Source organism: Heloderma suspectum, chromosome 16 (assembly GCF_057233095.1).
Source record: "Heloderma suspectum isolate Gila_16-S chromosome 16, 16-S_ref, whole genome shotgun sequence".
In the NCBI taxonomy this organism is placed as follows: Eukaryota; Metazoa; Chordata; class Lepidosauria; order Squamata; family Helodermatidae; genus Heloderma; species Heloderma suspectum.
In genome coordinates, this window is record NC_139473.1 from 1,408,694 (window position 1) to 1,422,211 (window position 13,518).

At 57.6% G+C, this 13,518-nt stretch overlaps 2 protein-coding genes across 3 annotated transcripts; one reads left to right on the forward strand and one right to left on the reverse strand.

The window, feature by feature from the left end:
• Positions 1–189: 189 nt before the first annotated feature.
• VMA12 (vacuolar ATPase assembly factor VMA12) lies at positions 190–5,062 on the forward strand. Its single transcript, XM_084822621.1, has 6 exons — positions 190–384; positions 1,511–1,584; positions 1,963–2,052; positions 3,097–3,139; positions 3,853–3,965; positions 4,315–5,062. The coding sequence occupies exons 1-6, from the start codon at positions 213–215 to the stop codon at positions 4,408–4,410; spliced, it is 588 nt and encodes a 195-aa protein (XP_084678747.1). The 5' UTR covers positions 190–212; the 3' UTR covers positions 4,411–5,062.
• Positions 5,063–7,503: 2,441 nt separating this feature from the next.
• SEBOX (SEBOX homeobox) lies at positions 7,504–8,616 on the reverse strand. 2 transcript variants are annotated; one of them, XM_084823253.1, is made up of 3 exons: positions 8,526–8,616; positions 8,243–8,421; positions 7,504–8,137 (listed from the first exon to the last, which is right to left on the reverse strand). In XM_084823253.1, exons 1-3 carry the CDS (start codon positions 8,611–8,613, stop codon positions 7,772–7,774), a joined length of 633 nt encoding a protein of 210 aa, XP_084679379.1. In that variant the 5' UTR covers positions 8,614–8,616; the 3' UTR covers positions 7,504–7,771. The 2 variants fall into 2 exon arrangements, with proteins under 2 accessions (XP_084679379.1, XP_084679378.1); XM_084823252.1 differs by having other exon boundaries at positions 7,507–8,137; positions 8,243–8,616.
• Positions 8,617–13,518: the final 4,902 nt, after the last annotated feature.

Sequence of the window (13,518 nt, forward strand, 5' to 3'; positions counted from 1 at the left end):
TTCCGCTTCCGCTTCCGCCCCGGGCGAGGGGCGTCGGCGGGGTCGCGGCGCCCGCGGAGCGGCCCGCGCGCGACGGGGCTGCGGGCCGGCGAGCAAGTGCGCGCGGGCGGGCGGCCCGAAGCGAGCGCGGAAGCCGCCGCCGCCGCCGCGCTCTGCGGCCCGCCCTTCCCCGCCTCCGTGTGACGCCGCGCGTCCAGCCGCGCGACGCCAAGATGGCGGCCTCCCTGCGGGCCGGAGAGCCGCTGCGCCGGGCCGCGGCGGGCGCCGGGCCGGCCGCGCTGCCCGAGGCGCTGCGGGCCGAGCTGGAGGCGGCCCTGGCCGAGGGCGACGCCCGCCTGCCCTTCGCGCTGGCGCGGGAGCTGCGCGGGGCCCTGCGGGAGGCGGGTGCGTCGAGGCCCTGGCGAGCTTTGACCCCCGCCCGGGGTCACGACCCTTTGACCCCCAGGGCAGCTGGGCAGCAAGGCTTCCCCCTCCCCTCCCCGCGCCCCCGGCCCTCCCCCTGAGGGAGTGCGCCCTTCCCCAGCCTGGGCCCTTCCCACCATCCCCAGCCAGCATGGCTAGTTCCCCGCCAGTGCCCCGGATGTGTCGGGACTACAGTCCCCATCAACTCCATTTCGGGCGGCCAGTCCCAGCCTGGTGCTCTTCAGATGCATTGGGCAACATTTCCTGTCAACCCCAACCGGGCATCCTCCAGGTGTATTTGGCTACAGCTCTTGGCATCCCCAGCTAGCATAGCCCAGCACTCCATCCCTGCCTGGGGATGTTGGGAGTTGTAGCCCAACATCTGGAGAGCTCCAGTTTGGGGAAGGCTGGGTTAGGGTGTGAGACAGCTGTGGTGAAGCCCCGGGGCTCAAATTCCCACTTGGCTGTGGAACTCCCTGGGTGGCTAGCCTCCTTCACAGGGTTCCTAGGAGTATGGGAAGTAGTGGGGCTCACCATGCACACCACCCCTTGACCTCCTTGGAGAAAAAGTGGAATGTAAATGGAATATTCATAACAGTATGTTGCTCCTGCAGTCTTCCACATGGGCAAGTGACTGAGCTGGCTGGCAAAGGAGGGGCCGATCACTCCCTCCCTTCCCTGCCAGCTCACTTGTTTTCTGTGCTGGCCGCAGCGGGAGGCCCCTTGGTCCGCAGCCAGCATGGACATGCAGCAAGCTCACAGAGGACTACCGATCTGCTGAGGAGAAGGGGAAAAGCTTCCCCTTCTCCTCAGGCAGCAGGGAAATGAAGGCTACCAGCCTCTTAGCAGGGTAGCAAAAAAAACCCAAACCTTGCAGGTGGTAATTTCTGTGGGCTTTTCTACAAGGTTGCAGTAGATTTTAAGGTCCTGGGGGCAGGGACCTGTAAAGTGCCCGATAGATATGGAATAAATAAATAATAGTTACAGGCCTATGTTTAGGTGCTGTTCAGCTTGATCTTTTGCAACATCTTGTTCCCAATGTTATGGTCCAATTCCTTTGAACCAAAATTCTTACTGAAGATGGGTTTTATTTTGATTTTGCTCCTAGGTTCTCAAGTATATCTTCATGAACTGCTGGAAGGCAGTGAGATCTTCCTTCCTGAAGTGAAAAAACCTCCCAGGGTTTGTATTTTAAGGGGGGCAGGGAGCTCAGTGGTTTCTGAGGTGTAAAAGGCCCTTGTTAAAGCCTTGAGTGCCATTTTCTTGGTAGAAAGGTGGGGTACAAATCAAATTAATAAAATATAGTTACAGTTATTCGCATCCCTGAACATACAGGTGTCTAGTTAAGCATATCCTTTGAAAGTCTAGAACAGCCTTCCCCAGCCTCTTTCCCTCCAGACTTGTTGGACTACAATTCTCATAATCCCCAGGGAATTGTAGTTCAACAACTCTAGAGGGAAACAAGCTGGGGAAGGCTGACCTAGAAAAAAAACATAAAATAATGGAGTGGCATTAAAAGAAAAAAAGGCTTCTTGATTTGTAATTGTGCTTCTGTTCTAGAACCCAGAATTAGAGGCCCGGCTGGAGAAGATAAAGGTGAAGCTAGCCAATGAGGAGTACAAGCAGATAACAAAGAACGTCAACTGCCAGGTGAGGGGAAAATGGAGTGCTGAGTTGCCCCCGTCATTGACCAAGATCAGTTTTGCCTTGCTAAGTTATCTGCGGATATCAAGGCGATATGGCCCCGCCAGAGCTGGGATGGAATGGCAAAGCAACAAGGAACTCGACAAATTATATTAGGAATGCAGGTTACATCTACCGGCTGCTTGTATTTGTGTGTGTGGGGGCGGGGGTGTGAAAAAGAAGAGCCAAGCCTGCTTCCTTTGGGAGGGGCTGAGCTGAGTACCAGGTCCCTGCTTTGCATGTGCGAGACCCCACGTTCTGTCTCCGCCATCCCCAGGTTGGGCTGGGAAAGGCTCGTCTCCGCCAGAGACCCCGGAGAGCACTGCGGCCTGGCAGCGCAGACAGTTCTGGGCTAAATGAACCGAATGGTCTGGCTCGGCATAAGGCAGCTTCCGATGTTCCTGTTCATAAATTCCCTGTGTAGAGAAACAAATTGTTTAGTGGGAAGCCGATGTGTGGCAACGCGTGCAGCCTGTGTACTGTCTTTGCGGGCACAGTCACGCCACGTCTCCCACACGTCAGCCTGGGCCTCCCCCCACGTTGCGAGTGCCGGCTCCAGCTGCTGGGGGTCCCCCGGGCAGGGCCCCCCCCACAGCGACTCTGCCTTCCCACCGCCACTGGCGCTGGCCGCTTTTGCTCCTCCTCCTCCTCATCTCTGCTGCTGCCGGCTTGCTGGCAGGCAGGGAGCATGTGGGCCGCGGCCTCTGCTGCTCCTCCCTTCCCCTCAGCACCACTGTTGTCTGGGCCAGGGCGAGAGGCAGGTGAACCAGCAGGTTGCAGTGGGGAAGAGCAGGAGTGGGTCTGGGGGCTGTTGCCATTGGGCTGCTGCTGGGGTTGGGCCCTCGGCAGATGCCAGCCATGCTTACCTTTGATGCCAGCCTTGCATGCTGTGGCTGGTAAAACGGGGGGATGGGGGACATCTGCTTGCCATGGGCCTGAAGCCATTACATTGCCAAGAATAGCACAAGGAAGCATTCTAAGAAGCTGCCCCACTCTCCTCTCTCTTTCCAGAAACTGAACCGCTATGGCACTCTGGCTGACGTCGGAAGGCAAGGTGTGTTACCCTTGTGAGAACTGAGCGGTCAGGCAGCCTGGGCACAGCCAGTAAAGGAAGGCTTGCTTTTGACTCTTCTCGGAGATGGATCTTTCTCCCTCTCCCCAGTTGAAAGAGCACCATTTGGTGAATTAAAACTCCAGCACAGATAGGTCACCCATCAGTAGGTTTAGATTTGGCCTAAAGCTGGTCCCATTTAAGGTTATTTAAAGCATTCCTGCATTGAGCAGAGGTTGGACTTGATGGCCTTGTCGGCCCCTTCCAACCCTACTATTCTATGATTCTATGATTAGTGCAGCCTTCCCAAAGCTGGCTGGCTGGGGGATGCTGGGGTCTGTAGTCCAACACATCTAGAGGGCACCAACTTGGGGAAGGTTGCATTAGCTGGAAGAAGAAAAGCGGGAACCGAGACTGTGGAGAGCAGAGGTCTGTGGCCTAGCCAGTGAAACAGGATGGGGCAGTTTCATTTTCCGGCTTGCTCAGACGTTAGCCATGAAGTGCAGTGGGAGGAAGGATGTGAGGTTAGAGGAGGAAAATAAGTGCAGCACAAGCTAGATGCAAAATGTAGATGGACTGAGCTCTTTTGAGAGAGGGAAAGGGGCTGCTTTTAGAAAATAAATGGATTGGCGGGATCTGGAATTCCCCGGCAGGTTTGCAGCAAAATTGCCGCCCCTACCCTCATGTCACCTGCCCCGTCTCTCTCCCTTCCCCAGTCAGGTCCACCAAAGCCCTCTACGTCACCATATTCAACTTCATTGTCACTGTGGGAGCCGCATTCGTCTGTACCTTTCTGGGCAGCCAGTACGTCTTTATGGATACAGCAGCGGTGAGTGGCAGCTGTGCAGGGGGGTAGGGGAGACCTGAGGGCACCTGAGCACCTCCCCCAACTTATTGTTAGGCCAGCAGTTTCTAACCACAAAGTCTGATGCGCCTGTGATTCACCCACTCCTTCACATTTGCGATGCATGAAAGAGAGCCACGGGTTTAGATAGAGCAAAGCTGGGAGCACGTCTCTCTTGCTCTCATTGCCAGATGCAGGAGTTGGGGTCAGGTACCACCGCCAGGCTCCTGGGCAGAAGAAAAGGAGGTGTGTGTGGGGGGATGGGGGTGGCTCCAGCTCACTTGGCAGATAGCCGGGGGTAGAACCGCCTTGCTTCCTGCTCCCACCCTTGCAGCGTGTGTTGTCGGCTGTCATCGTGGCCTCCGTGGTGGGCTTGGCAGAGCTGTACGTGATGGTGCGGACGCTGGAAGGGGAGCTGGGGGAGCTCTAGCCCAGCAGCTTTCCCTGGCTGGGCTTCGAAAATCCTTCTCGTCCTGCTTCTTTGGCTCTCCTGCCTGGCTGCTCATCTCGGATTCGAAGAGGCAGGGTCAGCTGCTGCCAGAGACCACGTGCAACTCCCAGGAAGAACTGCCAAGGAAGATGGGGACCAGCGCTCTGCATCTTGTCATCTGGCAGCTGCTCGCTACGGACAAACCCCTGCCTTGGCCCCGCATCAGGTGGCGGCCTCGGACATGCACACGCAGGCCCTCTGCGTTGCCTCCTGCGTTCCTCTTGCGCACATAGTCTGCGTTATTGTTCACAGCTGCCTGGGGCTTTCCTACAGCCATCGAAGCTGCCAAGGGCTGTGAGTGGAAAAGCGGCTTCCCAGCAGTGGCGGGCAATCCTGCATCTGCATTGCTCCTAGTCACCGGCTGGCAGGAACATTGTTCTTCCCGAAGACCTGGCCCCCGAGCCCTGCCACAGGCAACAGGGCTGTCGCCGCTGCCCTTCAGCGCTCTCTCAGGCCGGCTGGTGCTTCTCCTTTAGTTATGGTGGCAAATCTGGCAACCGACTTTTGGAAGTCTGTTCCTCCCCCCCCCCCCCCCCCAGTCTCATGTCGAGAAATGTGCTTCTACTGTGTGCAATAAATGATCTGACCAAGAGCAGTTTGCAAGTGACACGTCTGCTCCTGCGAGGGGGATATTCTCCCACTGAAGTAACTTGGGTGTTCCTCATAGTTTTCTCTGCTGTACAGTGGAGACACCTGGAAAAAATTGGAAGGGAGGAGGCGGCAGAAAGGGCAAAGTGCATGTGTGGTATTGGGAGAGATTTATCCTACACATTCGGTTTCTGAAAGCAAAATAATGCCCTATTTCACAGTAGTGATCCCATCCTCGATATATTTTCTCTGAAATAGATCTGATCCATTTTGATGGCGTTAACCTTCAAGGAAGCATGGTTGGGGCTGGAGCCAAATTATGGCGAAGTTCTCCAAAGGGCAGGACTACAATCAGTGGTTAAAAATTGCAGGGAAGCAGGTCTTGGCTAAACATTGGGAGAGACTTCTTAAGAGTGAGGGCTGTTGGGCAGTGGAGCAGGCTGCCTTGGGAGGCAAGGGGTTTTCCTTCGCCGGAGATGAGTAAGCAGAGGCTGGATGGCTGTCCATTGGGTGCTACAGTTTTACAGTTCGTGCATTAAGCAGGGGGCTGGACTGGATGACCTCTTTTGCACCTTTCAATTCTGTGGTTTGGTGATTCTAAGTTAGTTCAGCAGGGGGTGAACTACTTGTCTAGGTGAGGCAGGCAGCCCCCAGCCCCACCTGTGTGGCTGCATCCCAGGAGGGGCGGGGGTGGCCTTGCTTGCCCTGCTTCTGTTGGCAGCTTCCCCCAAACAGGCCCTGCGCTGCTAAGCGGGCTCTACCCAGCCACGGTGGCCGAGGTGCAGTTGAGCCCACCTTGTCTCCAGCCTCAGAGCCGCACCTTGCTCACTCGCTCCCCCTTTGCACAAAAAGCTTTGGCTCTGCCGGCGCTCTGCAGGAGAGGGGGTTGAAGCCCCGTTGGGCTGCAGAGCCCTCCCGTTCCCTGTCGAATGGCCACATCCGTTTTGGCATCTGGGACAAGGTTGCACCCGTTGCTGCGTTCTTGTCTCCTTGACTGATGACAGCGGGCAGCAGGTGCTCTGCTGAAAAGGAGGTGAGCGGGAGGACAGGGCCCAAAGCTCTGTGGTCCTCCTGCGGAGGAAGAGAAGTGACCAAAGCAGCGATGGTTGAAGGCGCCTACTTCTCTGTGGGAGGGCAGAGAGCTGGCGGGCTTGGCAACAGAGCCGCGGGCCACAAGCAGCCAGCCACACGCCACTGGAAGGCACACACGAAGAGCCTTCTCCTGTGGGCAGCCTTTCTGAACTTGGTGCCCTCCAGATGTGCTGGCTGGGGATAATGGGAGTTGTATTCCAGCATATCTGGAAGGCACTAGGTTGCGGAAGAATAGCTTAGCCTAGACTTTGGAAGGAGAGGCATCTTTTTTGCTTCTCAGTTTCCTCTGTCAACACAGTTTATGTCCCAGCCTTCCACAGCAAGGCTGTATCCGTCTGCCCACCCGAGGTTAACACTTCATGTATCTGAAGAAGTGGTCAGTGTCCGTTAGAGCTTATGCCAGAGTAAGCATGTTAATCTTTCATGTGCCCCAAGACTGCTGTTTTGACCAGGATGCTGAGGTTCTAGTTCCAACTAGAGCCAGACCCAAAATGAGTCAGTTATGTACTGTACCCCATAAACCATACACTGGGACGTGCACAAATCTGCTGGGATTCTTCTAACACAACACAATAAAACTGCAGAGCTGAGCAAAAGCCTGGCCCAAAGCAACCAATTAGTGCTCCTGTTTTGCAGATGAGGAACACAGGCTGAGAGAGAAAGCAATTGCACAAGGCCAGCCACAGAAAAGACACCCCCCGCCCGCCTGCCAGCCTGCCAGCCTGCCTGCCAGCCATTTGCAGTTTCACTGGCTCTTGTTAAAATAGTGGGAGCCAGAAAGAAACCCTTCGACGTCGACCGCCAGGCGCTTGGAGCTCTACTCACTGAGCGCGAGCCCCCTTCCGGCTTCCCCCGGCCTGGCGCCCTCTGGGTGCGCTGGAGCATGCTGGCTGGGCGTGATGGGTCGCGGCCCCGCGCATCTGGCGGCGCGAGGTTGGGGGAGGCTGGCCAGGGGCTGGTCAGGTGGCCGCTCCAGAGCCGACTGGGGAAGCGTTGATTAATGTTCTGATGCCCGCTAAGCCCCTGCCAGAAACACGCCCTGCAACATTAATATTGTCGCTACATGCAAATCCAGGAGGGAACCGGGCCCAGCTTCAGCTGCCCCGGCACCGGGATTAGGTGATGTAGCACAATCATCCGTGGATCCAACCCGGAGATTAAGGTATCTCCCCCCCGCGGCAGATTAGGTGGCATTACCAGTGATTGTGGGGTCTGAGCCCCCCCCCCCCCCGCCACCGCTCTCCTGCATTTAAGGACATTGGATAGGCTTGCGGTCAGAGTGCCCCCCCCCCCCAGTGCCACCTTCCTACCTTCACCCCACGCAAATCAGAAATGAAAGTGATCTGGCTAAGCTGTGAGAAGGTCACGAAAGCATCACTTTTATTGAAGTTACGGGGGGGGGGGGCAGGGAAGACCCCACGGATTAATTTGGCAAGGTGCGTGTCGGGAGTGGGGGGCCATGTCCTGGGCCCACAGCCCCTCCCGCGCTTACAGGAGCTTCATACTTCCAGGGTTTGTGTGCGGGGGCGGGGGAGACAGCGCCGGCCGTTTCTTCCCCAGCCAGCCGGCCTCGTCCCTCTGCCCCAAGCCCAGCTCTGACCCTCGCTTCCCGACGGGGCGCTCAGAAGCCCTGGAGCTCCCCGAAGTTGGCCGCCAGCGCCGCGCTGTAGATGAGCCCCGAGACGGAGCCCAGGGAGGTGCGCGACAGGGCAGTCCACGCTGCGGCCGCGGCGTCCCCCTCCTCCCCCCCCGCCTCCTGGACGGAGCTCCCCGGCAGCCGAGGGGGAGGCGGCGGCGGCCCAGCCGCCTCCTCCCTGCAGTCGAGGAAGCCGGGCGGCGAAGGCGCAGCCGCGGCAGGCACTTGTCCGCCGCGGGAGGTGCCCAGGCGGGGCGGTTTGCTGACGGCCGAGGCCCGACGGGGCGCGGCGGCGGCGGCGGCGGGGGGGCTGTTCTTGATCCTTCGGGCGCGACGGTTCTGGAACCAGACCTGAGGCGGAGGCAGAGAAAGGGGGCGGTGAGAGCGCGCGGGGGGCACCCGCAGCCCCCCCCGACGGGGTGCCCCCTTTCCTCCTGCAAGGCATCCCTTGCTCACCTGGATCTTGGCTTCGGGCAGCTGCGTGAGCTCGGCCAGGCGCTCCCGGGTGCCAATGTCCGGGTAGGGCAAGGCGGCGAAGACGCGCTCCAGCTCGCTGAGCTGGGCCCGGCTGAAGGTGGTCCGCTTCCTCTTCCTGGGCCCGGCGGCTGAGCAGCTGCCGCGCTGCCTGCGTGCCCCTGCGGGAGGACAGACGGGAGCGGCGGGCGGCGCTCGGGACAGGCAGGCAGGCAGGCGCCACCGCCCCGCTCCCCACCTCCTCTCCGTGGCCCCGCAAACTTACCTCCCCCAGCCTCCTCCATTCGCTCGCCGGCGGCCCCGTCGGGGAAAAGGACCGGAGGCGCAGCCCGGAAGAAGCGCGCCCGCTCCATGGTGCCGCTGTGCTTTGCGCGCCCGGCTTTTATCCCTTCTCATCAGGGACCGCCCCGCCTCGCCTGTCCAGTTCCCCCTTCTCCCCTGCTCGGGAGGGCTCCGAGCTGGTACCCACCCCACCCTCCCTGCTGCCCGATAATAGGGCGCCTGGGAGAGGGGTGTCCAGTTCTGGGCGCCACACTTTAAGAAGGAAACAGACTGGAGAGGGTTCAGAGGAGGGCAACGAAGATGATCGGGGGACTGGAAACAAAGCCCTGTGAGGAGAGACTGAAGGAACTGGGCGTGTTTAGCCTTGAGAAGAGAAAACCAAGGGGAGATAGGATAGCGCTCTTCAAGGACTTGAAAGGTGGTCACAGAGAGGAAGGCCAGGATCTCTCCTCGATCATCCCAGAGTGCAGGATGCGGAATCATGGGCTCAAGTGACAGGAAGCCAGATTCCGGCTGAACATCAGGAGAAACTTCCTGACTGTTAGAGCAATGCGACAATGGAACCCATGACCTAGGGAGGCAGTGGGCTCTCCCACGCTGGAGGCATTCAAGAGGAGGCTGGACAGCCACCTGTCAGGGATGCTCTGACTTGGATTCTTGCACTGAGCAGGGGGTTGGACTCAAGGGTCTGGTAGGCCCCTTCCAACCCTCCTATTCTACGATCCGATCCGGGGGAAGACCAAAGGGGCACTGTCCATGGTGCTGGCTGCGGGCGGGCGGAGTGGACGCCTGCTGCGTGTCCAGTCCTAAGGAGGGGCGAAGCGCCCCCCCACTGGCAGCAGTGGAGTGGAGGGTGGAGGCTCAGCCACCTTCTCTCCTCCCAGACACCAAGGATGCCTCCTGGGTGGAGGTGCAGTGCTGGGCTAACATAGCGCTGGAGGGAATGTGCCCTCTGTACTCGCTCAGGGGCTCTCCGGCTGCTCCAAGGCAGAGTGAGAGTGAGAGAGATATGACTGGCCCTTTCCCAACAGGTCCTGGAACCTCCTCTGGCAGCCCTAGGCAGAATACTTCTTTCCTTGCATCCCAGACGCCGACCTGCTTATGGTTATCCAGCCAACCTGGCCCGCCCCAGCAGATGCTTGGAGGAGGGGGGGGTGTCGAAGCCCAGAGCCCACACTGGGGCTAAAGAGGGCCAGCTGCACTTTGAGGATGTCAAGCCACCTCCAGAGCAAGTAGCCAGGCCTGCAAGGCAGAAGCACGTGGAGCCCCGGGGCTGGACAAGGAGAAGCTCGCTCTAGCTGGCGTAGGCAGCAGGGCTCCTCCATTTGGCCCAGCACAGCCTCCATCCACCTGGGGCCCTCCAGTTGTGCTGGGAGCTGTTGTCTGGCACATCTGGAGGGCACTAGGTTTGGGGAAGCAGGTCTGGAAGCCTCTCACTCAAGCACAGGCCTAGAGGGGTGGGGAGACCGTTGCCACTGAGGGAAAATATGCAGGACGGTGTTTCAGACCGTTCCAAACCTGAAACACAGCTGGGCTGAGTTAAGCACCTTGTGTAGTGAGAGTTGCCATCTGGAATCAGCCCTCCAGAAGTGTTGAACTGCAACTCCCAGCATCCCCCAGCCCATGCTGCTGGCTGGAGGATGGTGGAAGCTGTGGTCCAACACCTCTGGAAGCAACCAGGTTGTGGAGGGCTGATGGATACAAGTAGCTAACTCATCTTCTCTGCTGCTGAGGGTTATGTAGCCAGAATGGTGCCCCAGGAGGGAAGGGTCAGCAAGTCTGGGGAGACCCCAGTGTTTGCAGAAGTACAGAAAAAACCTTAGGAAAAATGCCTGGTTGGGGGAATACAGTCTGTGAAGAAACGGAGGTAGAAGGCTAAGCGTTGTATTTCATTTCCACCACTGAAGGTCTGGGGGGGTTAACAGAGAAAGAGATGTCTGGCTTCCCCGGGCCCAAGGGGAGCCGCTCCTGCCACCTGCTCAGAGGTGGAAATGAAGCCACGTTCGGTCTATTTATATGGAAAGGCGGGCTCGCGATCGGGACCATCTGCTTGGGGAAGAGCCGAGCTTTCTGAAGCGGCCCATTGGCCGGAAGTTCGCCCAGAGACGGGGCAGCGGAGTGTGGGCCGCCCCAAAGGCGGTTGGCTGGAGGGTCCTGCGGGAGCGAATATTAGGAGCTGTGGCGCGCCTGGGTGAGGAGCCCGGCCGGAGCGAGGCCTGTGGAGGGCGCCCGGAGGAGGCGTCCGGGCGGCTGAGCTGAGAGCGGGGAAGCAGGAGCTGAAGGAGGCCTGCAAGCAGGGAGAGGAAGACTCCCCGAGCAGCCTTCGGCGGAAGAAGTTTAAGTAGCGGCTGGTGGAGGTGATCTGGAGGTGGAGCAGCTGCTGGACCAGACTGAGCACTTCAGGGAAAGTTTGGAGAACAGAAGGTGCAGACTGAGCAGCCACTGAACCTGGCTGAAGACTACAGGAGGAGCCTAGAGAGCTGTGGAAGGTGCTAGGTAGAAGTTGAACCTGACCAGGAAGAAGGCTGTGCTTCAAGTTCTCATGTTAGGCCTGTGAGTTAACTGGGGTGGAGCTTGATAACGTGATTGGATTGAAGTTGGCAGAAGCCCTGTCTTAAAAGTAGTAACTGCTGTTAAAACCATTTTTATTTTATTTCAAATGGAAATACTACATAACTTGGTTTATTTTTCTTGCACCTCTGATCTGCTTTGCTTCATGCCTAATGGCCAGTTACTTTGAGGGAAAGGGCATATGTTAAATAAAAGGGCTGTATGATGGTGGAAGTGGAAGGGAGCAATGATCCAGTGGAGAGGGTTGATCCTTCATACTTGGGGATACTATTGGGTGGCCAGGAGGAGGTGGGGTCAGTGGGGAGATCCATGTTTGCCACACTGAGTGAAGACTGGGCATGAATCAAAAAATGGTTGGAGTGGAGTCTTGAAAGGGCTGGCTGGAACCCTGAGCACTCCACATGGCAAATGCTTTGTTGCAGGCCACCCATGCTCTTAATACTGAGCTTGCCAGACCCCTACTTGCAAGTTTGGAGGGGAAACAACCACCCCAAAACAAGGCCGTTGTCCTGCAAGGTGGCTAACAAAGCTAATATAAAGAAGCGATTCATAAATCAAGCCAAACAAATAATTTAAACAACAGGGTGAAGTATACAGCCTTGGCCCACAGCTGAGTGGTGCATGCAGAAGTCCCATGCTCAATCCCTGGCAAACCCAGGTAGGGCTGGGAAACAGCCCCATCTTAATCCCTGGAGAAATGGTCTGATCATTTGGCTTCTTGTAAGGCAGGTTCCCATGGTCTTATTAAGCCATCGCTTTATTCAAAACCATGAGGACTAGAATCTTTGGGGACAGCCCACAGCTCAGTAGTTAGGCATATACTCTGGGGAGAAAATTCATGACTACTCCTGCTGTGACTGGGTTAAGCGCAGTCCTGTGCAACCTATGGGGCAAATCCGCACAACAGGTTCAAAGGCAGGCAGAGATCAGAAGCAGTGCTACTGGTGAAGAAAGGAGCAGTCCACAGCAGGGCCTGAGGCGGAGCCAAAGTCAAGCATGGGCAAGCAGTTGAAGTCAAGCACAAGCTGAGAAGCGAGGCCTGAGCAGGAGTGCAGGGGCCAAAAGCACAGGAGATCTGTCCAAGCGGCCCGGAAGGCCAGATTGCTGAAAGACATCTCCATTGAGGATTTATAAGCCTGGGCTCCCAGGACCCCATCCAAGGATCAGCTGCAGGGGATGCCAGGCACTTTGTCAGGAGTCTACTTTGTGGGGAGGGCCTTGCTCAGAAGAGGCCTTTCCTCTCCAGCAAGTAGGCGTGCCTTTGCCTGGCCGCTGTCCTAGCCTGAATCTGGAGGCTCCGGCGTTCTTGGGGCCTAAGTGGTGGCTCAGCATCCCGCTCTGGCTCACAGGTGGAGCTCTCTGCCTCTCCAGGAGGCAGGTCTGACAGCATCTCCCCTGAAGGGCCCAGCACCCTTTTGGGCTGCCCCAGGGTCCACTGGAAGGGCCTGTTTCCTGGAGATGTCTGGCTCTGAGGGTTCAAGCTCTCCCTCTGCTGAGGAATCCCCCAGCGGAGGCACAACATCTCCCCTGCCAGGTCCTTCATCCTGAGAGTGTTCGCTCCCTGTGTCAGCTGACCTGCTTTACATCAGGGGCAGGTAGCTTGTGGTCCTCCAGATGTTTTGGCCTACACCTCCCATCAACTTTAGCTGGCATAGCCAATGGTGAGGGATGATGGGAGGTGTAGGCCAAAACATCTGGAGGATCGCAAGTTGCTCACCTCTGCTTTACATCTTTAATCCAGGAAAGTGTAGGCTAGAAGACTCTACTGGCATGTTTATTTTTTTTTCACGGTGCAACAGCTCCATTTTCCCTTTGAACCCAGTAGGGGGCGCACCAAGACTAAAACACAGGCTCCATGGGGCCATCTAGTGCCTGAGAGGTGCAGTGCAGATCCATCTGCAGCAGGTGGAGCTCAGCGTGGCATGGCTACTGTGGGCCCCTGCTCACGTAGGCGAGTGTCTGCCTCTTGTGTGGACGCTTCCCTTGCCTCCTCTGAGAGAAATGGGCTGGGATAACTTCCGTGGAGCCCTGCGCGTCAAGTGCACTGTAGGTCTGCAAAGCGCCTTGCAGACTGATAGGTTAATTAATCATTCCTATTACTATTTAGTTGCATCACGCAGGGGGGTTGGCCTAGATTGCCTACGAGACCTCCTGCAACGCTGCGGATCTAGTCTTTAAAAAATTCAGCTGCCAAGGTGGGAGAACCTCTTCCTCCACTGATGCTACCTGGAATGCTGTGGAACAACCCCCCTCCCCAAATCCCAGCTCGTGGTATATCTGGCTGGGGAACAAAAGGGGACTTGGAGGTGTGCGTGGGTGCCAAGGTCTTTGGCCACACACTGGCCAAGAAGTCACCCCGCCAACCCTGCTCTGCCTTCTGCCCTGTGGTATAGCAGCGTCAGGGC